Raw genomic sequence first — 24,998 nt, forward strand, 5'->3', positions numbered from 1 at the left:
GTATAAGTGTTCATACAGAGATAGTTGGTAACACCTCCCTCCTGTACCGATGGGTATTCACAGGGCTGCAAAATACAAAAGATCCGCTTAGCTGCTTCTGTCCTATAACATGGTGCTTTCAGATTGCACTGCATTTTTTGAAGACAGGTCCTCTTTAAAAAGGACCTTTCATGGGTCCAGACATTATAAACTAAGCATCAGGATACGTAGGGCATAGTGCAGGGATCTAACTGCACTCACAATTTTTTTTCTGGGCGTCGCTCCGTTTGCCGGCTGTGGCCCCCGTTGTATTCTCCCGCCTGGTATGCTAATATTAGCATCGGAGCAATGAGGAGGAGACCGAGTCTTTCTCCGTGGCCGTCTCCTTCTCCCCTGGCTGTAGTGCTGCCCAATCACAGCGGAGAGCATCACAGCCAGGGGAAGAAAAAAAAATAACTCTCCTTCTCCCTGGCTGTGACGCTCTCTGCTGCGATTGGGCAGCGCTACAGCCAGGGGAGAAGGAGACGCCCATGGAGAAAGACTCCGTCTCCTCATTACTCCTATGCTAAAATTAGCATACCAGGTGGGGGAATACAATGGGGGCCACAGCGGGCGAACGGAGCGGCGCCCAGAAAAATAGTAAGTGCAGTTAGATCCCTGCACTATGCCCTACGTATCCTGATACTTAGTTTATAATGTTTGGACCCATGAAAAGTCCTTTTTAACCCCTTAAGGACTCAGCCCTATTTCACCTTAAGGACTTGGCCATTTTTTTGCAAATCTGACCAATGTCACTTTAAGTGCTGATAACTTTAAAACGCTTTGACTTATCCAGGCCATTCTGAGATTGTTTTTTCGTCACATATTGTACTTCATGACACTGGTAAAATGAAGTAAAAAAAAATTCATTTTTATTTATAAAAAAAAATTCCAAATTTACAAATAATTTGTAAGAAACTGCAAATTTCCAAGTTTCAATTTCTCTACTTTTATAATACATAGTAATACCTCCAAAAATAGTTATTACTTTACATTCCCCACATGTCTACTTCATGTTTGGATCATTTTTGGAATGATATTTAATTTTTTGGGGATGTTACAAGGCTTAGAAGTTTAGAAACAAATCTTGAAATTTTTCAGAAATTTTCAAAAACCCAATTTTTAGGGACAAGTTCAAATCTGAAGTCACTTTGCGAGGCTTACATAATAGAAACCACCCAAAAATGACCCCATTCTAGAAACTACACCCCTCAAGGTATTCAAAACTGATTTTACAAACGTCGTTAACCCTTTAGGTGTTCCACAAGAATTAATGGAAAATAGAGATACAATTTAAAAATGTCACTTTTTTGGCAGATTTTCCATTTTAATAATTTTTTTTCCAGTTACAAAGCAAGGGTTAACAGCCAAACCAAACTCAATATTTATGGCCCTGATTCTGTAGTTTACAGAAACACCCCATATGTGGTCGTAAACCGCTGTACGGGCACACGGCAAGGCGCAGAAAGAAAGGAATGCCATACGGTTTTTGGAAGGCAGATTTTGCTGGACTGGTTTTTTTGACACCATGTCCCATTTGAAGCCCCCCTGATGCACCCCTAGAGTAGAAACTCCAAAAAAGTGACCCCATTTTAGAAACTATGGGATAGGGTGGCAGTTTTGTTGGTAATAGTTTAGGGTGCATATGATTTTTGGTTGCTCTATATTACACTTTTTGTGAGGCAAGGTAACAAGAAATAGCTGTTTTGGCACAGTTTTTATTTTTTGTTATTTACAACATTCATCTGACAGGTTAGATCATGTGATATTTTTATAGACCAGGTTGTCACGGATGCGGCGATACCTAATATGTATACTTTATTTTTATTTATGTAAGTTTTACACAATGATTTCTTTTTTGAAACAAAAAAAAACATGTTTTAGTGTTTCCATAGTCTGGGCGATAGGGTATGATTTTTGCGGGATGAGATGACGGTTTTATTGGCACTATTTTGGGGTGAGTGTGACTTTTTGATCGCTTGCTATTACACTTTTTGTGATGTAAGGTGACAAAAAATGGTTTATTTAGCACAGTTTTTATTTTTTACGGTGTTCATCTGAGGGGTTAGGTCATGTGATATGTTTATAGAGCCGGTCAATACGGACGCGGCGATACCTAATATGTATACTCTTTTTTACCAATTTTTTTTTAACTTTATTTGGGAAAAAACGAGATTTTTGTATAACTTACCAGTAAAATCTCTTTCTCGCTCTTTCCTTGGGGGACACAGAAGACCTTGGGTATAGCCCATCTCCATAGGAGGCATGACACTAAGTGAAAACTGTTAAGCCCCTCCTCCACAGCTATACCCTCAGCCTGGAGAGAGAGAGACTGCCAGTTGCGTGTCCAAATAGTGAGAAAAGGCAAAGTCCAACAAGGAACCAACAAGCCAACTATCCAACGGGTAACACAAACTCTGAAACCGTGTAGAGAAAAACAATGAATGGGTGGGTGCTGTGTCCCCCAAGGAAAGAGCGAGAAAGAGATTTTACTGGTAAGTTATACAAAAATCTTGTTTTCTCGCCCAATTTCCTTGGGGGACACAGAAGACCTTGGGACGTTCAAAAGCAGTCCAAAAGGGGAGGGACCACAGCACCAAGGCGAAGCACCAGAAGGCATCAAGGAACCGCCACCTGCAGACCCAGGCGGGACAAGGCAGCATCCGCCAAAGCCAGAGTATGCACCCTGTAGAACTCGGTAAGGCGTGCAAGGAAGACCTGTGGCCGCCTTGCCCAAATGCATGGCTGAAGCCCAATGCCTCCGGCCCAGGAGGCACCGACCGCTCTGGTGAAATGAACGGTGACACCAAAAGGCAGAATCCTCAGCAATAGCCAATCTGATAAAGCGGAGGAAAACCACCCTGGAGTCCGTCAACCCTATGCGCGGACCTCCTGGAAACCCAAGAGACCGAACGTCGACAAGAGTCGGAGATCTCCAAGTAAAAACGGCAAGGCCCAAACAACGTCCAAAACGGTGAAGTGTTGAAGCGAAAGGCAAACACCACCTTCAGAAGGAAGGAAGGAACGGGATGTAGAACAGCCCTGTCCTGGGAAAGACAGAAGGCTCGGAACAAGAAGGGCCGCCATTCAGGCACCTGTCAGACACGACTGCTACGGAAACACAACCGTACAGGACAGAAGGGGTAGAGGGAACTTCTGTAACGGCTCCAAGGAAAAGATTGGAGCGCCGAAAGCTCAGCATGTAGTTCCTAGGGCGGTACCGGAGGACAGTACAGAGGAACCAAAGAGCCACTCCGAGGAAGAAGGTCTTGACAGGCCCAGAGGCCCGGGGAACGCTGGAAGAGGAAGAACAGCGCCGACACTTGACACCTCAAGTAAAGGAGACCCAGTCCCAGGTCCAGGCCGGACTGGAAAAAGACAGAACCATGGGGAGAGAAAGTCAGAGTGGGGAATGCACAGCTTCCCACAGAACCCCAGACAAAAAACCCTAAGTCCTACGACAGATCCTGGACGAAACACAGCCAGGAGCGAACAGTAGTGAGCCCGCTGGAGTCGCCTGGCAAGCGGGCGAAAACCCAATGTGATCAGGCGCAGACCAGTAACACGGGCAGAAGGGTCGACAAAACTCATCCCGTCGGCGCCCGAGCAACGTTGTCCCGTATCCACCCGAGTGGGGGAGCAGAAGGACAGACGGAAAGGAACCAAAAGGTCCGCCCAGCATCCGCCAGATGCCAGGACAAGACAGGCTAAAGTCCATGCTGATGTAGCCACGTTCTACAGTCCCGGTGTGGGAGATCAAAGGACAATCTGGACCGAAAGGTAGTCCCCCCAAGTTACCGAGAAGGTAAGTCTACAGCAGGACCATTGTCTAGAATGGAAAACGCAATCTGAACCCAGCGGGAGGACAGAACGCGGTAGACTCGGTAAATAGGCACACAGCTAATACGGCCAGTGTGAACAAGGGAGACAGTACGAGGCCAAAAGGAACACCGGAACCATCCACATGAACAACCATGCTCTCCCCAGAGGGGAGGACAGTGAAGGAACAGCCTCTGAAGCCTGGCGGGGCAGAAGCCACATCGGAGTGATCTGTACCGAGCGGGAGCCAAACAGAGCCGGCGAGATAAGGTAGTCGAGACAGAGGCCGGCATAACACCCTCCAACCGAAAGGAGGAGTGGGCAACAGGGAAGCCATAGGACAGCTCAAAAGCAGAACTCCGCTACACTGTGAGACGCCCGGTTCACCGCCTCGCAGAAGGCGAATTCCCTGAAGAACCCATGGTGGTGGTCCTCCGGACCTGGGTAATCGAGCACCCAAGAGAAGTTGGGTGACCTTCCCGAGAAGAGAGGCCGAACCTGGTAGCAGATCAGACTGAAGCGTAGAGGTGCCAAGAGGAAGGACTCATACCACACTGCATCCGAAGAGGAGGAAATTGCAGTAGGCAAGGGAACCGCAGTCCCGCCAGAGCCAACGAAGAATTCGAGGGGCGCTGCAGACAACAGCACTCTCGACCATGTGACCACTAGCGCAGGGAAGCAATGCTGCGGACGGACGAATGGGCACGCATCTAGGAACCACGAACACTCCCTGGGATGAAGGGCCAACTAAATAAATGAGTACCACCCAGCTCGGTGGACAGAATGAACTCCTTAGAGACGAGTGCAAGGCTTGCGGCAATCATCGTATCCCAAGAAAAAAAGTATGTCGCAGGAAGGAGGTGAGGCATACGTACGAGCAGCCCCGTAAGCAGTGAGAAGGCCAACCCACCTACAGGAGGAGAAGGCATACACGGCCCAAACAACGCACAAGAACGTCCGCTCACTGCAAAAAGGTTACTCAGCGAAAAGGGCCAGCCACAGAGTGCCACAGCATGTACGGAATTGCAAAGTGCAACCTGAAAGGGAGTTATGCACAAGCCTAGTATGGCATGCGACAGAACGCAAGCAGTCCGCCCCGAAAGGGGGGAAATGTACCTGGCAAACTGCAGTCGGCAAAAGTGCAAAGGCCCGTCCCAAAAGGGAGTGATGCCTAAGGCCGTACCTACTTCAGAGAAGCAGAAAATACCATATAATCCAGCAGGAACGCAGGAGGTCCACCTAGTGAAAGGGGGACATGCACAGGGTTATCCTAGCATTAAGTGAGTGTGCAATAATACACCCAACACTGAACTTTGCGAGAGTGCAACTACTCTGCCAATGAAGGGGGACTTAGGGCTGGAGAAGCCACTCTCTCACCATAGCCATCTTCACCCTCGGTCCGTTCCAGCAGGGTCGCCCCTTCAGCTACTGGCACCGTAGTGGCAGGACGCTGGAGAGGGACTTGGCGTGCGGGCAACCCTTGTGCTGGCGGGATGTAGGGGAGCTAGGCTGCCCTGATCCACCTTGCCTTCTGTGGGGGAGGCAGCAGTGCGGGTGACCGGCACTGGCGCAGCTCAACCCCGGGAGAAGCAGAGAGGTCTAGTGCGTCTCTGTTGTCCCTGATGGTCTGGAACAAAAAGAAAAAAAAAGTAAAAAAATCTAAATTTAACCAAAATTTAAACAAGGAGAAAACAGCCCTGCAGAGCAGGGAGCGTCTTGCCTCCTTGGACACTAAGCAAAAAACTGTCAGTCTCTCTCTCCAGGCTGAGGGTATAGCTGTGGAGGAGGGGCTTAACAGTTTTCACTTAGTGTCACGCCTCCTATGGAGATGAGCTATACCCAAGGTCTTCTGTGTCCCTCAAGGAAATTGGGCGAGAAATGACTTTTTTATTTATTTTTACTTGAAACTTTAAATTTTTGGGGGGGAAACTTTATTTTTTCAACTTTTTTTTAAACTATTTTTTGTCCCACTTTGGGACTTCAACTTTTGGGGGTCTAATCCCTTTTACAATGCATTCCAATACTTCTGTATTGGAATGCATTGGCTGTATGAGTAATACTGTGTGTATTACTCATACAGCTTCCGGCCTGTGAGATCCAGGGTGCTAGATCTCACAGGCTCGTCACCGGAAGGCAGCGCGATGCCTTCCTTAGACATCGCGCTGCCTTCCATGCCATCGGGTCCCCCCTACAGCCGCATGGGGACCAGATGGCACCGCCGCCCGCCGGATAAGGTACAAGCCGCAGGTCTGAATTGACCTGCGGTTTGCGGCGATCGCCGACACGGCGTTGTGACATGATGCCCGCTGAATGATTTCAGCGGACATCCTGTTGCGATTAACCCCCGCCGCGATCGCGATTTAAAGTTGGTACGTCCTGCGTCCTTAAGGGGTTAAAGGTGTGTGCCATAACAACAACAACAGGATAGGACATAAGTGTCTCCATTCAACTCTTTGCTAGAGATAGTTGAGTACATGCGCTCAGCTATCTCAGGCAGTCCTATAGAGATGAATGGAGCGGTGGATACACATGTGTCTGCAGCTCCATTCAACCAGGCAACACAAGCCCCCATTCAAGAGATCAGCATGGAACCCTGTTAATCAAACACATCCTAATATCTTCTCACCACATTCATTTGTAGGCAATGGAAACCAAGTATACGCATTAGGAGACAAGGCGGGGCTTAAAAATTCTGGCAATTTGCCTTTACATATGCTGAATGACGGCCATGTAATACATTTCTACAATGTATTGCTCAACAGTTCATCTTTATGCCTGACTAGCTGAAGGACCCAGATTCGCTCAGGTATATTTAATCTATTTCACATGTTTGTGTGTCGTTAAAAGATATCAACACTATCCACTATAACAGTGACATCTACCCCGCCCCCTTCAGACTCCCTGTCCTCCGTCTGGCGCAGGGCCTGGACGGACACAAGGATGTCCTTTTGAATAGCTTACTCTCAGAAAGCAGCACTGTACTGTCTGAGTGTGAGCTGCAGGGAGAAAGTCACCGTCCCTCCCACTCCTGCAGCTGACAGAAGTTGATTTTTAACTTAATTTTTTCAATCCCTGTCAGCTAAGGAGTGGAGGGGGCATGGCCTAACCAGATCAGGGCACAGCTTAGTGTGACCTAGAAGTTGATATTTAACTTCATTTTTTCAATCCCTTTCGCCTGAGTGGGAGGGGGCATGGCCTAACTGGATCGGGGCGTGTTTTTTTTCAACAGCTCACTCTAAGACAGCAGCACTGTACTGTCTGAGTATGAGCTGCAGAGAGAAAGTCACCGTCCCTCCCACCCCTGCAGCTGACAGAAATTGATTTTTACCTTCATTTTTTCAGTCCTCATCGGCCGGGGAGTGGAAGGGGCGTGGCCTAAACAAATCAGGAGCTTGGTTTAGCAGGACCTGGGGGCGGGGGTTTTTAAGTTAGTCTTTTGAGGGTGGACACATTGTGGCAGGGGGCATGTCTGGGCTCCTTCCTGCAAGAGTGACACCCCTCTGGGCACCTTACTGGCTCATTTGCATACCAAATAAACTGGCTTTTCAGAGGATAAAAACATCTATTGCTGGAACAAAGGAACATCTTGAAATAAGGTACTAAGTGCTATTAGGCCATGGCTTTACTTCAATAGTGATTATTCTGCTGACAGATTTCCTTTAAAGCTCACCTACAGCAGTGAAGAAAAATGGCTGTGTTGCTATGGAAACCTGTGTGCATGTGGAGACTGGCCTGCAAGCTTCAATTGGCTAATTAGGGTCATGTGACCAGGCTTCTGATGGCCAATGCATTTTTTGGGAATATCTCAGGAACAGTACCTCCTAGAGAGCCGAGACCTGGTCTAAAACCTTCCAGAACACCTAATGTACCTGTGTGCCAAATTTTGTGATTGTAAATGCGACGGTGCGGATTCCTTTAGCGGACATACATACACTCAGCTTTATATATTAGATTCACATAGATCAGCTGTTTGTCGGGTACTATAGGAGAGAAAAAAAAAAAAAAAAAAAAGGTGCTGCAAAATAGAAAAGGGTTGATGAAGCTTATTAACCCTTTAAGGACCTCCGCCGTACGGCGGAGGTCCGGTCCCCAAACATGGCGCCCGCTTGCAAGTGCAGCGGGCGCCATAGTCGCCAGGTTTCTGCTATTTTACATAGCAGAGACCCGCGGCACATGTATGCGATCAGCCATAAGGCTGATCGCATACATTTTCCCTTTCAGATGCTGTGGTCAAATGTGACCACGGCATCTGTGCAGTCCGGAAGCGGAAGTCACGAACTTCCGCTCTGGTAACGGCATTTCCCGGCAGAGATCGGGGAACCTGTTACCTTGCGCTAATAGGCTGTAGCCTCAAGCAGAAGTTTTACTAGAAAGTAAAACTTGTCCCGCAAAAAATAAGCCCTCATAAAGCTATGTAAATGGGAAAATAAAAAAAGTTAGGTCTACGGGAAGGCGGGGAGTGAAAAACGAAAACGCAAAAATGGAAAATCCCAGGGTCCTTAAGGGGTTAAAAGACAAAAAGCCAAATCCCCTACAGTGCTGCACCAGATAATTGTGTCTGCCCAAGCAAGGAAGAAGCTTGTAGCATGGCTTATAACCCATCTCACGCAGAAAAGCCAGAGCTGAGTCAAATGCCTACGGCCTCTGTAAAAGAAGTCAGAATCTGGATCTCAAGATTCAGGCAGAAAAAAAATAATATAATAATGATAATGATCAGAAACTCAGAATACTCACACCAGCCTCTCACAGTGTGTTTTCCACAAGTCATCACATATTCACTCTTCTGGTTCTTTCCAGGAATGACTTCAAACTTGATTGATGTGTCCCCCATTCCATGGTTTCTAAAATAACAGACAACATTAAGACAATGTTCACATCTGAGTTGGAAGCTCTGCAGATTTAGTCAAAATGCTGGCCAAAATAGCACTTCAAGCCTATAAAGGATATAATGGAAATAATGGAAATAATGTGAATCCAGCCTTACCAGCGCCCCCCTCTGTAGTTACTTTACACTTATTTTACTTGTTTTTGTAATATGTAAGTAAACCCTTTTCATATGTACAGCTACCTAGTGTGCATTAAAATAATAATAATAATAATAATAATAATGTCATAGATACTCTTTATTCCGATGTTAAATCTGCTTTACAAATACAAACCTCTTAAGGCACTCGTGAAGAATTTGATATGGTGAGAGCAGTCCAGCTTTGTTGGTGAGCTCATACACTCGGGAATCTTCAATACTGATATGGTTAAAATACTAAAACAACAAAACAGGCATCAGAATAAATATTCCAAAAACAATATTAGTTGCTTCAATATTAATAAAACTCATACAGTGAATGTTGCTTCTCTGTAAACAAGTCTAGCAACAATCAACTACATGGTCAATAACACAGGAAGGTAAACAAGGTCAGAATTAGGCCTCGTTCACATTACCGTTTTTCACTGACGTGTGCTGTCTACATTTTCTGTACCCATTGATTTAAATGTGTTTGTTCACATTTCAGTATTTTTTTTTACTGACCGTGGATCAGTAAAAAAAAAAAAAAATCACGTGGACATGCACTACTTTGATCTGTGATGCAATGCCAATCACCCCCATTAAAGTCTATGGGTCCATGAAAATCACTGACAAATCTGTGTTGTGTCTGTGTTGCGTATGTTTTTCACCGACGGCCAATAGGATATTCTTTGGAAATTAATTTTCAGCTCAGCAATGTCAGTGAATTACGAATGACACATGGACCAACCACGGATCCTTCACGGATAATACACGTATGCTTTTTTCACGATCGTGACACTAACACGGAAATGTGAACGAGGCTTTAGTTTGATCTCACCTCCAGCTCGTCGCTGTCTTTGGGCTTTTCATCGGAGGTCTGTTTTATGAAGTCAGGAATTAGGATTTCCAGTGTAGATCGGGCTAATGCAAGTCAAAAGAAGTAATTAACTTTAATGCTTACAAAATTATAAATGAAATATAAAGCTAAAAAGGCTACAAAAATATTACCAGCTTTATTTTTTGCCAGTTTTTTGCTGCTTGCAGTGCCAGTACCATAGGTCACTCCATCAATAATCACAGATGCTCCAAAAGGTTCACTTGGGTTCTCTACACAACAAGAAATCATCAGAACAGATATAAGGTTGCTGACAACACTGTAAACATAAAATAAAAAATTGTAAAGTAAAGAGAAAGACCTGGCACTCTAAATATGCAGCCAAAATCGAGATAAAGGTATTGAAATGTTTGATTTATTTAAAATATATTTAAAAATAAACACAACAGCATATAGAATAAATAAATGGCAGCACTAAACTATACAATATAATAGCAGTAAATGGCAGCAGTGAAAAATCGGCAATAATATTTGATAAAATGGTGTCAATAGTAAAATTCAACCATAGAGAATCCGCAATCTGTTGGTAGATTAAACATAAAATGTTCCTCCTATACCGCAATGGAAAGTGCAAGGTGCGTTCAAATGGCAGCGATAATTAATATCCAGCAGACTTCAGACTATATTCAAGTCTTCGCATGTAAAGTTGTTATTCCACGCTATCCGGAATAAATAACTTTAGCTATTCACAATCCACAATTGCTACAGACTTTCTATAACAGTATGCGGATCCACTGAGGAAGGGGTCACTGTTATATCCCCGAAACGCATATGGGCCATACCTTGCACCGGCATGCTGGTAAAGAATTTCCCCTGGACATGAATTAAAGCCTCCGGAAGAAAGAGAAAAAGCTCTGACGATATACTCTTTTATTGAGCGCACAAACCAGCCGTGGGAACGTAGCTTGGACAAGCACAGCTGACATCCATTTACTACGAACCATCAAGCCCACATGCACACATCGACCAGACTAAGGTAACAAGGATATATAGCAACTGTACCTGGGTGGGACGCCACCTTGAGAAGATATCGCACTGTACCTTCTGGTCTTTTGTGTGTCATTTGAAAGACTGACGAACTGTGCGCACTCTGTTATAGAAAGTCTGTAGCAATTGTGGATTGTGAATAGCTAAAGTTATCTATTCCGGATAGCGTGGAATAACGACTTTACATGCGAAGACTTGAATATAGTCTGAAGTCTGCTGGATATTAATTATCGCTGCCATTTGAACGCACCTTGCACTTTCCATTGCGGTATAGGAGGAACATTTTATGTTTAATCTACCAACAGATTGCGGATTCTCTATGGTTGAATTTTACTATTGACACCATTTTATCAAATATTATTGCCAATTTTTCACTGCTGCCATTTACTGCTATTATATTGTATAGTTTAGTGCTGCCATTTATTTATTCTATATGCTGTTGTGTTTATTTTTATTTTTAAATATATTTTAAATAAATCAAACATTTCAATACCTTTATCTCGATTTTGGCTGCATATTTAGAGTGCCAGGTCTTTCTCTTTACTTTCCAATTATCTTTCTGTGGCTGGGTGGGCCACATAGACCTAGAGCACCTGTTCCATATTGTCTAGCTGTAGCGATCCACAGATACTTTATACATAAAATAAAAAATGTTAAAAGGAATTTGTCAAAAGAAAAAGATATATTGCTTAAATAAAGTTTTTCTTTTTTAATATTTTAAATTTTCCATATTAAAATAATAAGTTTTCACGGTGGCCACTAAGGGGCCTTTTATACGGGCTGAATACTGGGTACAAACGTTCATTCACCTGATCGTCACCCAGTGTAGTCATGTCACTAATCACTCAACAAACAAGCAAATGCATTTACATGTGTTCGGGCATATACAGTGTTCCTGACTGATCACTGTGTCAGGCAAAACTATTTGCCCAGCTACTTTCACACTCGCGTTTGGTGCGGATCCGTCATGGATCTGCACAAACGCATCAATTCAGATAATACAACCGTATGCATCTGTTCAGAACAGATCGGTTTGTATTATCTTTAACTTAGCCAAAACGGATCCGTCTTGAACACCATTGAAAGTCAATGGGGGACGGATCAGTTTCCTATTGTGCCATATTGTGTCAGTGAAAACATCCCCATTGACTTACATTGTGTGTCTGGACGGATCTGTTTGGCTCAGTTTCGTCAGACGGACACCAAAACGCTGCAAGCAGCGTTTTGGTGTCCGCCTCCAAAGCGGAATGGAAGCGGAACGCTGCCAAACTGATGCATTCTGAGAGGATCCTTATCCATTCAGAATGCATTAAGGGCAAAACTGATCCGTTTTGGACCGCTAGTGAGATCCCTGAACGGATCTCACACACAGAAACCAAAACGCCAGTGTGAAAGTAGCCTAAAACGATGTCTAATAATGGGCTGTAGATATCATTTTTTACATCACTTTTCAGCAGTCATCTCATTATCACATGCAGGTTCAAAGACAGGCAACACCTCAGAATAAATACCACAGGATCCACCATTCACAACAGATTATGGCACAACCTATTTATTCCTTCCCTCCACAATGCCCTCTGCACAGCTCACAGAGCATGTCTAAACCTTTTACAAGGGCGATTATTGGGAGCAAGAGTTCTTAGGAACGTCCATTCCCAACAATTGCCCTGTGTAAATGTGCCTCTGATGACCCGATGAAAGCTCGTTCACAGGGCGATTGTTTCTTTTATGCACCACGTAAAATCATCTGCCAGCAGCACGTCATCCTGCGTAGACAGGGTTTTGCTGGCAGCAAAACATTATTTTCTACAGTGATGTACACAGTAGTGATCTCTTTTCCCATACACAGTAGATGATTCCTGCATGTCAATGCATCTCTCTTCTCTGCTCAATGATAAGAAAATATTGAGAATGAACAGTAACTGATAATTGCCCGTGTGGCTGCTGTAAAGTAGATCTCTACATGCTGCTAACAGCTGCTCAGGCAAGATGGCTGCCCTCTCTTTAAAAAAAAAAAATCTATGGTTTTAAGAGGAATCTGACAGCTTCTACAAACCAGCAGTAAAATGCATTGAGGAGACTCCTCGAGTTCTCTCCATTTTGTGCATGAGCACAGGAGCCCTTTAAATGCATTTTTGCTGCTGGTTTGTCATAGCACAGTGTAGGAATGCATAAGTAGATTCAGCGTCACACTATACAGCACACACATCTTGTTTTGGGGGGGGGGGGGGGGGGGGGGGTTCAGAACTGACAGATTGCTTTTACTTAGTGTGACATTGTCTTTAAGAGGAACTCTGCAAGGTCAAAAAAGGATCATCTATATAAGTGTTCCCAACCAGCAGCTCAAAATTCCCTACTGTGTAGTAAACAGCTCTCTGCTAGACCCACAAATTAGCGACAGGTCTAGCAAACGGCCCACACATTTTCCTGCAGTGCAAGATGAAGGCTATTTATATGGAGAACCCATGAAAGGCTGTAGTGATGGTGCGAATGCCTCCTCCTCCTCCCTTACTGTAGAACGTCATTCACACTGCAGCCTGTGCCATTCATCAGGCTTTCCCAGGTTCACTCAAACTCCCCGATTTCAGATATGAGCAAAGTAAGTCCAAGATAAGGCAGGCATGGCTCCTTATCTTTCTCCCAATCCTGCCCACCTCCACAATCTCTCTCCAGGAGTGTAATATGATATGTAAAGCAGCCAACCACTTCACGAATGACAGAAATAGAATGTTTTTTTACCTAACAGTGAAAAAAAATAATTTTCCCGTTAATAAAGGCCAACTAGCGCATTTCTATTCCAGTTGAGAGAGAGCAACTAAGCTCCAAACATGTAAAGCACATCGCTGGGGAAGATTTACTAATCCTATAGATGGTGTAAGCTTAGGCTGCATAAACCGTACCACATTTATCACAGATGCTCCAAGTTTTGGCGCAGTTTACAACAAAGTCTAGGTGCACATACATTAGAAGATGTCAACCATAGCATTCGGACTAAAAGTTAAAACCCACAACACTGACCTCCAGCACACTGTGTGCTTTTATGTTCAATTCCACTTACCTGTTTATATATGAACAAAAAATAGATTTACAAAACATTAGACGCTGCAAAGGAACACGCCCTGTAGGCAGGAGGTAAGAAAACCACTGTAGATAACAGTATTTCAGAGTGCACTACCCAGATCTAACGCTCTGTTCTGCTGCAATCACCTATTCACAAGACATTTATACAGAGATGAACTGGTTCCTTACCACATTCAAAAAAGTTGTAAACAGGACGAACTTTTAGGACTCTCTGCATATATTCATGGAGGATGCAAACTTCTGACTTTCCATTTGGATTAATAACAAACTCTGTCAAATAAAAAGTGTCCAAACATAAAAATAAAAAAAAATATATGAAATGCTCATTATGTCACATGCAGAAGAATAGCAACAATTTCTATGCTGAAATTCCAAAATAACTTACAGATAGCATTTTAAAACCCCCATCCAAACATAGCAACAACCAACAAAAAAAATCTGCATGGAAATCACAGCAGAGTTAAGAGTTCAGAAGGTTTCTGAATGTTTTTTCACCATGGTTGTTCAGTTTTTTGCATTTGCAATAATAAAAAAAAATAATAATCAGTGGATCAGTTTAAAAAAAAAAAAAAAGTAAAATCAATTTTTTTTTTTTTTAACTCATGGTCAGTGGAAAAACAATGATGTGTGAATAAACACACTAAAGTCAATAGATACTTGTGAATAAGCTCTTATATACAGCAACACAAGACACCTACACTTAATAAAAAATTCGGGGGGTACAGTATCTTCTTATGGAGAGAGCCTAAACGGCATGAGGAGACTTATAGGCCAGGCAACTCTCCTCTGGAATTCTGTGAAGAAAGGGATGCAAATGAGCTCTTAACAAGCTCTGCTTCTAATGCCACCAGATGTAAGGCAGCTATCCTATAAGTCAATGTTCGACCCTTTAAACAGGCCATGAGACAAGACTTGGATATTAAATAAGCCAGCACCTCATCTGCAGACAGCTGTTTCGGGGCAATTGCTCCTTATTAGTGCAGACCAGAGAGTATTGGCTTTACTGGGTGAGAGGCCTAGGTCAGGATTTGGGGGGTACTATCCTTATCGAGACAAAGTACTACTTTACATCTGGTGGCTTTAGAGGCAGAGCCCGCTAAGATCTCATTCCAAAACTCAAATATTGAAACATAAAGCAACAGTTTTACAACCTAATCATGTTAAACATGTAGTATTTTTAAACTAGTCAACCAAAAAAAGGTTGCTGAACAAATCATGAAGTGTGTGTGTGTGTGTGTGTGTGTGTGTGTGTGTGTGTGTGTGATGTGACCTATAAACTGTACCACTCAATTGAAAAACAAACTGAAATATTTTAGGTGGAGGTAACAAAACAAAAAAATAATAATAATGTGGTTGCACAAGTGTGCACACCCTCTTATAACTGGGGATGTAGCTGTGTTCAGAATTAAGCAATCGCATTCAAAATCATGTTAAATAGGAGGCAGCATACACCTGCCATCAATTAAAGTGCCTCTGATGAACCCCAAATAAAGTTCAGCTGCTCTAGTTGGTCTTTCCTGAAATTTTCTTAGTCGCATCCCACAGCAAAAGCCATAGTCCACAGAGAGCTTCCAAAGCATCACAGAGATCTCATTGTTAAAAGGTATCAGTCAGAAGAAGGGTACAAAAGAGTTTCCAAGCATTAGATATACCATGGAACACAGTGAAGACAGTCATCAAGTGGAGAAAATATGGCACAACAGTGACATTACCAAGAACTGGACGTCCCTCCAAAATTGATGAAAAGACGAGAAGAAAACTGGTTTGTGAGGCTACCAAGAGGCCTACAGCAACATTAAAGGAGCAGCAGGAATAACTGGCAAGTACTGGCTGTGTGGTACATGTGACAACAATCTCCTGTATTCTACACATGTCTGGGCTATGGGGTAGAGTGGCAAGATGAAAGCCTTTTCTTACGAAGAAAAACATCCAAGTCAGGCTACATTTTGCAAAAACACATCTGAAGTCTCCCAAAAGCATGTGGGAAAAGGTGTTATGGTCTGATGAAACCAAGGTTGAACTTTTTGGCCGTAATTCCAAAAATTGGATTTTTTGTACTCACCGTAAAATCCTTTTCTCGTAGTAGGCATTGGGGGACACAGCACCATGGGTATATGTCCAACTACCACTAGGAGGCACTAGACACAAAAAGTGTTGGCTCCTCCCCGTTGGGCTATACCCTCTCCACAGGCACAAGGCTATTCAGTTTGTACAAAAAGCAGTAGGAGAGAGAAAAAAAGCAAGGAACCAACAACTCCCGTACCGGGAAAGATCAAGAGACCAGCCCGGAAAATCGGAAGTAAAAACATAGGGTGGGATCTGTGTCCCCCAATGCCTACTACGAGAAAAGGATTTTACGGTGAGTACAAAAAATCCAATTTTCTCGTGCATGGCATTGGGGGACACAGCACCATGGGACGTCCCAAAGCAGTCCCCGAGGGTGGGAAAAGAACAGCCATGCCACCGGTTGGGTATACAGGTGCAGGAGAACCATGTGACCCAACAGTAGAAAACACGGAATGGGCAAGAGGTTCCATAACAAGGAAGAAACCTCAAGGAAGAATCAGAGAAGACTGTAAGCACCCCAGGAAAAATGCCTGGAAGAAAATCCCAAATGCAAGAAGGCGGCAAAAGGGAACACCGAGCTCAGCCAAGGGCTGGAGAAAAAATTAGGACAGCACCGCGTGTTGGGACTACCTAACGCTCTAAATTGTCTCAGACCCAAAGAGCGAAAAAACCTGTGGCCAACCCCTGACAGGCCAGGGGAGAAAGGAAACAAGGAAGTACTGGAAGCCAAACGAGTGAGTGAAGCCGTAGCAAGGCTCACATGTGAAGGGAGCAGGTCTCCCCTCACCGCAAGGCAGATGATGAAGTTATGCGCCCTATTTAAAAGGCGAAAACCCAAGGCTGCTAGAGGAAACCGCCAACCCTTGGAGAAGGAGGGGGTTGTAGGTAAAAGCCAGGAAAAAAGAGTAAGACCTGCGTCCCAAAAACAGGAGATGAGGCCTGAGCCTCGGAAAACAAGATATCACTGTGAAGTGTAAGACCAGAGGAAACTCTGGGCATGTGAAGCATCAGGGAAAAAAGGAACCAGATACAGGCCCAGGAAATCTCAGCAGGACACACTGGACTGAAAGACATGGAAGTAGAAGGAGAGTACTCCAACCGCCTAAGGAGGAAAGGTTCTACAACAGGAGGAGGTCCCTCCCGAAGGAGACCATACGGCGGAATTGCAAGCCGTTGTGCTAAGCCACTCAATACCAGGTACTTGACGTGGGAGGATGGGAAAAGAGACACGAATCCCAAGAAGACCACAAGGTTATTGGAACCCAAAAAGGGAACAATCAACCCAGGCCCCGATCCCCCCAAAAAAACGATTGCCATGCAGAACCTGAGTGGTCAAATAAACGGGGACCAGGGACTCCAGAAGGAGTACCCGGGATGGGCTCACAAGGAACCAGGAGCTGAACCACCAGAAGACAACGCAAGCCAGAATATCCAGGAAAGGAGAGATGAAACTACCATAGGGGAAGGGACATTGGCCATGGACAACTACCCATTCCAAGAACAGTGACTAGCAAACTGTATACATTGTCCCAGAGAGGACAAGTACAGCAGCTCGGGATGTACCACTAAATTGACAGACATCCATATGCATAAGGAATGCAGAAGTCGCCATGAAAAAGCCGGGTGAGACTACACAGAAATGTAGAAACCAGCCGCGACCGGCGTACTGAAAACTCCCAGGGGGGAGAAAGTACCTGACAGGTGCAAACGACGGCAAGGTCCAAGGGGACTGCCCCTCTGTCATGTAGTACAACCAAGCAGAGAATATAAGGGAATACCGAGAACACCTGGACCCAGAAGGAACTACGGGACCCTGTCCGATGCCAGAGCAACCAGCTGAAAAATTACCTACCAGGCAGGTGTGTGGCGCTCAGTGGTCCTGTCCCTGACCCGTCAGAGAGGACGTCCAGCGATGAAAAATGCTGATGACCCCAGAAGGATTCCATGTGGCAGAGGACATCCAGCGATGACCGAAAACTGCTGCAGCGGCCGATGCTCACCAGCTACGTGCCCCAACAAGATAGAAGATCCAGTGGAGATCCCTGTACTCCACCAGGAATAGGCCACTCTGTAATAGGAAACAACGCGAGTACTCCTTTATAACATGGGGTAACGCGAAGCGCAGCAAACCGTAGTACCTTATAGAGATGGCAAGAGCAACCCTAGCACAAAGGCCAACAACCACCTGGCCATGGTGTAGGGAGCATGGTTGTATGTGGACCACCCGCCAGATCAGAACAGATCAGCCATATACTGGAGCTACAATAAGTAGCACTAGACCGACAAGGTGGGGGTTGGGCTGGCCCACCCCTGCCAGATATGGAAACCATGCACATGCAGAACCAGGATGGCCTGTTGTAGACAGTGCCCTGAGAAGTACAAGGAGACCATTGAACACGACAGAAACGGAGTGGAGATGTATGGAAGAACCAAAAGGGTGAAACCAACATCCGCAGCACAGATTAGAACCTGGGGGCAGAAAGCACCCAGTAATACAGAAACTGTATGGGCCACAGATTGCACCATAGGGCCCAGCACCTTGAGTAATACAACCACACGCCTAAAATATAGGGAAAGTGGCTGCATGTCTAAGGAGAGTGGAAACATAGCCACAGAATCTGGGAATGCAACAGCATTTGGAGGGTACAGGTACTCAACCTGTAAAGTAGAAATATGGCTGCGTAGTGCAGAAAACGACCAGAAAGGTGTAATGGGTACAGCATCTGGAGATGGTAGAGGTACTACCTTTAAGATCGGAGCAATGTGGCCACATGGTGCACCCTAGAACCAGAGAGGTGCAACAGCTACCGCATTAGCAATGGTACCTATATTCCGCCCGGGAAGGGGAAAATAGGGCTGCACGGTACCACAAAGAACAAGACAGGTGCACACTACAATCAGGTAGGTGAAATGGCAACTGAAGGAGGCCCTCTATTTCGCCTGAAAAAAAGGGAAACAGGGCCGCATAGTACACCATAGAGCCAGACAGGTGTAACGGCTGCAGCATCAGAGACAGTGCAGGAACTCTACCTATGAAGGGAGTAAGATGGCCGTTTGGTGCACACTATGATGAGGTAGGTGCAATGACCACGGCAATTGGAGGAGGCCTCAATATCTCGTCCGGTAAGGGAGAGAAAATGCCACATGGTACACCATAAAGCCAGACAGGAGCAACAGCTACAGCATCAGGAAATGGTGCAGGTACTCTACCTATGAAGGGACCAAGGTGGCAGCTTGGTGCCGACTAGAACCAGACAGAGGCAATTCTACGGCAATTGAAAGTGGCCTCTATATCTCGCCCGTAGGGAGAAATGTTGCCGCATGGAACACAATAGAGCCCGCCAGGGGTATTGGCTACAGCATCGGAGATGGTGTAGGTACTCTACCTAAGAAAGGGAGCAAAAAAGTCTGGGAACAGACAGGAGCAATTGCAACGGCAATTGAAGGCGGCCTGTATATCCCGCCCGGAAGGGAAAAATAGTGCCGCATGGAACACCATAGAGCCAGCCAGAGGTATCGGCTACAGCATCAGGAGATGGTGTAGGTACTCTACCTATGAAAGGAGCAAAGTGGCTGGGAACAGACAGGTGCAATTGCCAAGGCAATTGAAGGCGGCCTGTGTATCTCGCCCGGAAGGGAGAAATAGTGCCGCATGGAACACCATAGAGCCAGCCAGGAGTAATGGCTTCAGCATCTGGAGTAGGTGTAGGTACTCTACCTATGAAAAAGAGCAAGGCGGATGGAAACAGCCATATATAATTGCTTTTCCTTACCAACCAACAGGAGGCGCTTGCCAAGAACAGGGACCCCCTGTTATGAGGTAGAGTGGCGAACACCAGCACCAGGATGGGGACCCGGTGGAAACACTCTCAAATGTGTAGAGCATAGCCCCTGGTATAGGGGAACCAGGAAGGCTTGTCAGGTACAGCCTATGGCAGTGGTGCAGGTACCCCCCTGTTAAGGAGAAGGCGTACGTACCAGAGACACCAAGTAGGTGACTCATTATGCTAAACACGGGGACGGCTGCCTTACCTGTGCGGTTGAATACCTGTGCAGTCAGGGGAGCGCCATCCGAAAATCCACTAGAGGGGATACCAACCCTGGGTAGGAGAGGTTCCTCCATGCACGTTAGTCTTGACCTCCCAGAGGCTTCTGTATGGAGGAAGACCGCCTGATGCTCTGTTCCGAGGGAATCGGTGCAGAGGTGTCCCCCGAGGCAACGGATGGGGTGACGGGAAAGGATTCGTCACCAGCCTCAGGCCTGTCCTGGGGAGGACCCGAGGATGCCGAGGAGGGGTGGAATCCTGTTGAGACCACCCGAGGTTGTACTGTGAGCTACCCCTTGCCGGACCCGGTATCTGAGCATGCCTCATCTGCAGGGAGGACCCTGGGAGGGCATAGGTGGCCGCAATTGGATAGGTAGCGGTCCAGCAACTCCGCCAGGGATTGGGAGAGTCGGACAAGGTTCCCATGGCTTTGACAAAGAGGGAGTCCATTCAGAAGGGACCTACACAAAAGGATTTGGTCAGGGGACACAATGGGGTCTGGAAAGAGGTACTGCACACAAGCAGGGACAGGCCGACCGCATGGCAGCCTTCGTAGACAGCGGACGCACGTGAAAAGTCGTGGCGATCCGAGGAGAGGCTGGGAGAGGAGACCCTCATAGAGCAGCCAGCAGAGGCTGTCATATCTGGACCCGGATGCCATGTTCCCCAAAGAGGTGCTGCAGCAGCTATAGAGGTTGCAGGAGAAATGAAGCAATTGAGGAGGGGTGGGGGGGGGAACGACTTGAGTGATCCCCATGTACAGCATTAGCTGCCTTCACACAGTACATAGGACAATGACCTAAAGGGGGTCTGCAGTTCTATTAAAACTGAGGATCTATCCACTGGATAGATAACCCACGTTAGACCAGTAAAGGGTGGAGGAGATAGCCCCTCCCGAGGGCCGGGCGGGGTCAGAAAAGCCCGGGAAGCAAGGAGGAGGGGCCAGGAAGATCGCGGCCTAGCAGGCCCAAAAGCCGGGGCCTCGATTTATGAGGCGGCCGGGAATGGAGCGAGGGGGGCGGGACGAATCGCGGCCGACCGAGGGGCCTCCGGACCCACAAAACTAGGTGAGGAGGGTGGGGGGGGGGGGGGGGGGAGCGACGCCTGGGGGTGGGCGGAACAGGGCAAACAGAGCACCTGGGAGCCGGGAACGGGCCATGGAAGATGAGGCCTAGTCCCTGCAAAAGCCGGGGACTAAAGTAGCGGGGAAGGCCCAGAAGAAGCGACGCCTGGACTGTGTGGCCAGGGAGGAGAGAAAAAACCAACCAAGGGGGAAGAGAAAGGTGGAGGAAGATGGAAGCTTCCCAGGACCCCCAGCTAAGGTGGATCCCACCCCCCTGGCCACAGGAGGGAACCTAACCCTGGGGCAGGGACAGGGGAATATACTCACTATACTCACCATCTGATGTCTTCGGACGCCGCAGGGTCACCCCTTCGGCAGACTCAACACGGGAACCGTGGGAATGCCGGCAAGCCACTGCGGATGCAGTCTGTGGGGACTGGGTGACCGGCGATGGTACAGAAGTACGCGCCCGCAGGGGGGGCAACTAAAGTGGAACACGATGGAGCCCCAGCCTGCAGCAGGTATAACGGTGGAGATCACCGAGACCTGCAGAAGAGAGAAAAAAAGAATAAAAACTAAAATAAAAAATAAACAGCAGGACCTGCAAAAAAGCAGGACAGGTCTGCCTCCTACGGACACTAGACAAAAACTGAATAGCCTTGTGCCTGTGGAGAGGGTATAGCCCAACGGGGAGGAGCCAACACTTTTTGTGTCTAGTGCCTCCTAGTGGTAGTTGGACATATACCCATGGTGCTGTGTCCCCCAATGCCATGCACGAGAAAGATATGTTTGGCGCAAAAACAACTTTGCATGTCACCAAAAGAACACCATACCCACAGTGAAGCATAGTGGTGGCAGCATCATGCCAAGGGGCTGTTTTTTTTCAGCTGGAACTGAGGCCTTAGTTAAGCTAGAGGGAATTATGAACAGTTCCAAATACCAGTCAATATTGGCACAAAACCTCCAGGCTTCTGCTGGAAAGCTGAAAAAAAAGAGGAACTTCAGCTTTCAGCACGACCACGACCCAAAGCATACATCCAAATCAACAAAGGAATGGCTTCACCAGAAGATGATTAAAGTTTTGGAATGGTGCAGCCAGAGCCCAGACCTGAATCGGATTGAAAATCTGTGGGGTGATCTGAAGAGGGCTGTGCACAGGAGATGCCCTCGCAATTTGACAGATTTGGAGTGTTTTTGCAAAGAAGAGTGGGCAACTCTTGCCAAGTCAAAATGTGCCATGCTGATAGACTCATACCCAAAAAGACTGAGTGCTGTAATAAAATCAAAAGGTGCTTCAACAAAGTATTAGTTTAAGGGTGTGCACACTTATGCAACCATATTATTTTATTTTTATATTTTTTCTTCCCTCCACCTAAAAGATTTCAGTTTGTTTTTCAATTGAGTTGTACAGTTTATAGGTCACATTAAAAAGGTGGAAAAAGATCTGAAATTATTTATCTGTCTTATTTTTTTTACATCACAGAAACCTGACATTTTAACTGTGGCGTGTAGACTTTTTATATCCACTGTATATGTGTGTATGTGTTAGATATAGAAAGATTATATTATATAAATCAGGTGAAAATACATGCTCAGTAAAAAAAAAAAATAATACTAATGAAAAACACACAACATGTATATAAAGTATGATGCAGTGATGATGTTAAAGAGTTTAAAAATGACTTTAAAAAATCCCTTGAAAAATCAACTATTCAACAGCACATCTGATAAAATGCAAAACAACGTAATAATATATATTTGCAGAAATAAACCTTTCTTTGTTGGTGCATCCTGAACAGATAAGGTTATAAGTTTCTGATTGGCAGGTAAAATTGGTCGTTCAGATCCTGCTTGCTTGCGTTTCACTTCACGATTGAATTGTCTTCTTTCTGCCCATGTCCTGAACTTTTTGACTGTAACCTGCTCAAAATCAAATCTTTTTTCCAAATAGCTTCGGAAATCTTCCAGGTCTATAAAATAAATTACAAGCAGGACATATTTTGTTGAGTATGACACCCTTTTTTGTTGTCTGTACACCGCATAGATCATCAGTAGTGTTGAGCAAAGAGAGTTTCGGATGCTTCATCTGAAAGACGCTTCATTCAAAACTTCGGAATAATACTGGGCAGAGATTAGTCTCCTTACAGTATTAAAATGTATGGGCTCCGATGAGCCAAAGTAAGTTATTTACGAAGTCGCATGTGACTTTGTTGAATAACTTCAATAGTTGATTTTTAAGGCGGAAAACCACTTTAAAACTTGAAACCAAACTCTGCTTCTGTTGCGACTAGTACTTTGGAACCAAAGCAGAGTTCGATTTCAAGTTTAAGAGGTTTTCAGCTTTAAAAATCAACTACCGAAGTTAATCAACAAAGTCACACGCGACTTTGTGAATAATTAACTTCGGCTCATCGGAGCCCATACAGTCTAATTCTGTACGGAGACGGATCTCCGTACAGTATTATTCCGAAGTTTTGAAGCTGTGTTAATATCGATTACGATCTTTGCTCATTAAAATGAGCGTGTGTGGTTTCATAAAGAACTTTTTCTTTTATACTGCAAAAATCCACTGGCAGCGCTTGTGATCAGAGACATCAATGTCCTCGTCTGTTGCAAGAGGTCACTTGGAGGGAGCACCCTTCCTCTAATAACTGATCACTCCCTACCCCACAATGAGATCATGAGAACCATTTTGTTAATACTGCATCCGAAGATAAAAAGGTTCCCAGGCTCGCCATTGTAAAATTCCTATTAACTACCTAAGTTACATTAAAATTGGAAAAACCCTCTCTAAAATGTCATATATAGTAGATTTAGAATTTAAGCCTCAAATAAAAATAGTTAAGTGCATTTTAACCCTTGAGGAAGAAAACTAATTTTAGCTGTAAGCACGGACTTGACATTGAATTTTACAGGATGAGTTGTAGTTTATATAGAAATCAATTTTTAGTATATATAAACTTTTATCAGGGATTATTTTTTTTTTTTCCATAACAAGAAGTCTCAAAGTCTAAACTCACACAGGGACTGGAGAAAGGTCTGTGAGCCGCCTCCTCTCCCTCCATGCTGCCTGCTCACCCCCCTCTTGTCCTCCACATGCAAATGCAGCTCTCACTTCAACCTGCTCTATTCAAGCTAGACCATGCTTAGCTCTATGATGCTGTTCTTGTTTTAAAGCAAAGATTCTCAAGATGCCCTAGCTGCAAACTAACCTGAAAAAGAGCTAGCAGAAGCAAACCTCTACTGCAGCCACACATCCAGCAGGGCTTGTTTAAAACAGTATTGTCCTCTTTCTGCTTGAACAGACAGAGTTCAGGATAATTAGTCAGGTTAAATGGTCAGTTTAAGCCCTTCCTCAGGTAGGGCTTAATATGAACATAGCATTGTCATAGACTGCAATACAATTTGATTGATTTATATAAGCAATCTAAATGACCTCAAGCAAAAAAGTTTTTTTTTTTTTTAAATACAAAAAAGTGAATTTCAGAATATGGCAAAGTTTTATATAATTTTAGAAATATTAAATTATAACAAAAACAGTATAAATTTGGTAGAGCTTTAATCATAAAACCCACAGAATAAAAGGTTAAGTGTCATTTTTACAGCACAGTGAACACCGTGAAACCCAAACCTGTAAAACTATACAGCAATAGTTTTTTTCACAGCCCCTCACCTACAAGTGACAGCTATAGTATCCAACCAGGACACCATTACAGCCGCCACTCAAACCGAGGGAAGGGGCTGTAAAGCAGCTCAAAAAAGAGAGCATTTCAGTGAAGCACTGCCTCCTGGGCAGTTGCAGGAGCAGAATCTTGTACAGTGATGGCTAACCTCTGGCACTCCAGCTGTGGTGAAAATACGACTCCCAGAATGCTCCATTCATTTCTATGGAGTTCTGAGAACAGCCAAGCAAGGGGACATCTTGGGAGTCGTAGTTTTACCACAGCTGGAGTGCCGAAGGTTAGCCATCACAGATCTAGTAGAACATTAGTTCATATTCACACTACTACTGATCAT

At 45.2% G+C, this 24,998-nt stretch overlaps 1 protein-coding gene across 1 annotated transcript in view; it reads right to left on the bottom strand.

Annotated features, from left to right (window-relative positions):
* The window catches only part of DGCR8 (DGCR8 microprocessor complex subunit), a 57,051-nt gene that overhangs the window by 3,072 nt on the left and 28,981 nt on the right, over nt 1-24,998 (bottom strand). Inside the window, exons 6-11 of the mRNA XM_040416306.1 lie at nt 22,754-22,951; nt 13,974-14,075; nt 9,851-9,949; nt 9,681-9,763; nt 8,997-9,097; nt 8,572-8,678 (exon numbers count right to left, since the gene is read on the bottom strand). Coding sequence (XP_040272240.1) covers nt 8,572-8,678; nt 8,997-9,097; nt 9,681-9,763; nt 9,851-9,949; nt 13,974-14,075; nt 22,754-22,951 — 690 coding nt within the window. The remainder of the gene's footprint in view (nt 1-8,571; nt 8,679-8,996; nt 9,098-9,680; nt 9,764-9,850; nt 9,950-13,973; nt 14,076-22,753; nt 22,952-24,998) is intronic.

Source organism: Bufo bufo, chromosome 2 (genome assembly GCF_905171765.1).
Source record: "Bufo bufo chromosome 2, aBufBuf1.1, whole genome shotgun sequence".
Lineage (NCBI taxonomy): Eukaryota > Metazoa > Chordata > Amphibia > Anura > Bufonidae > Bufo > Bufo bufo.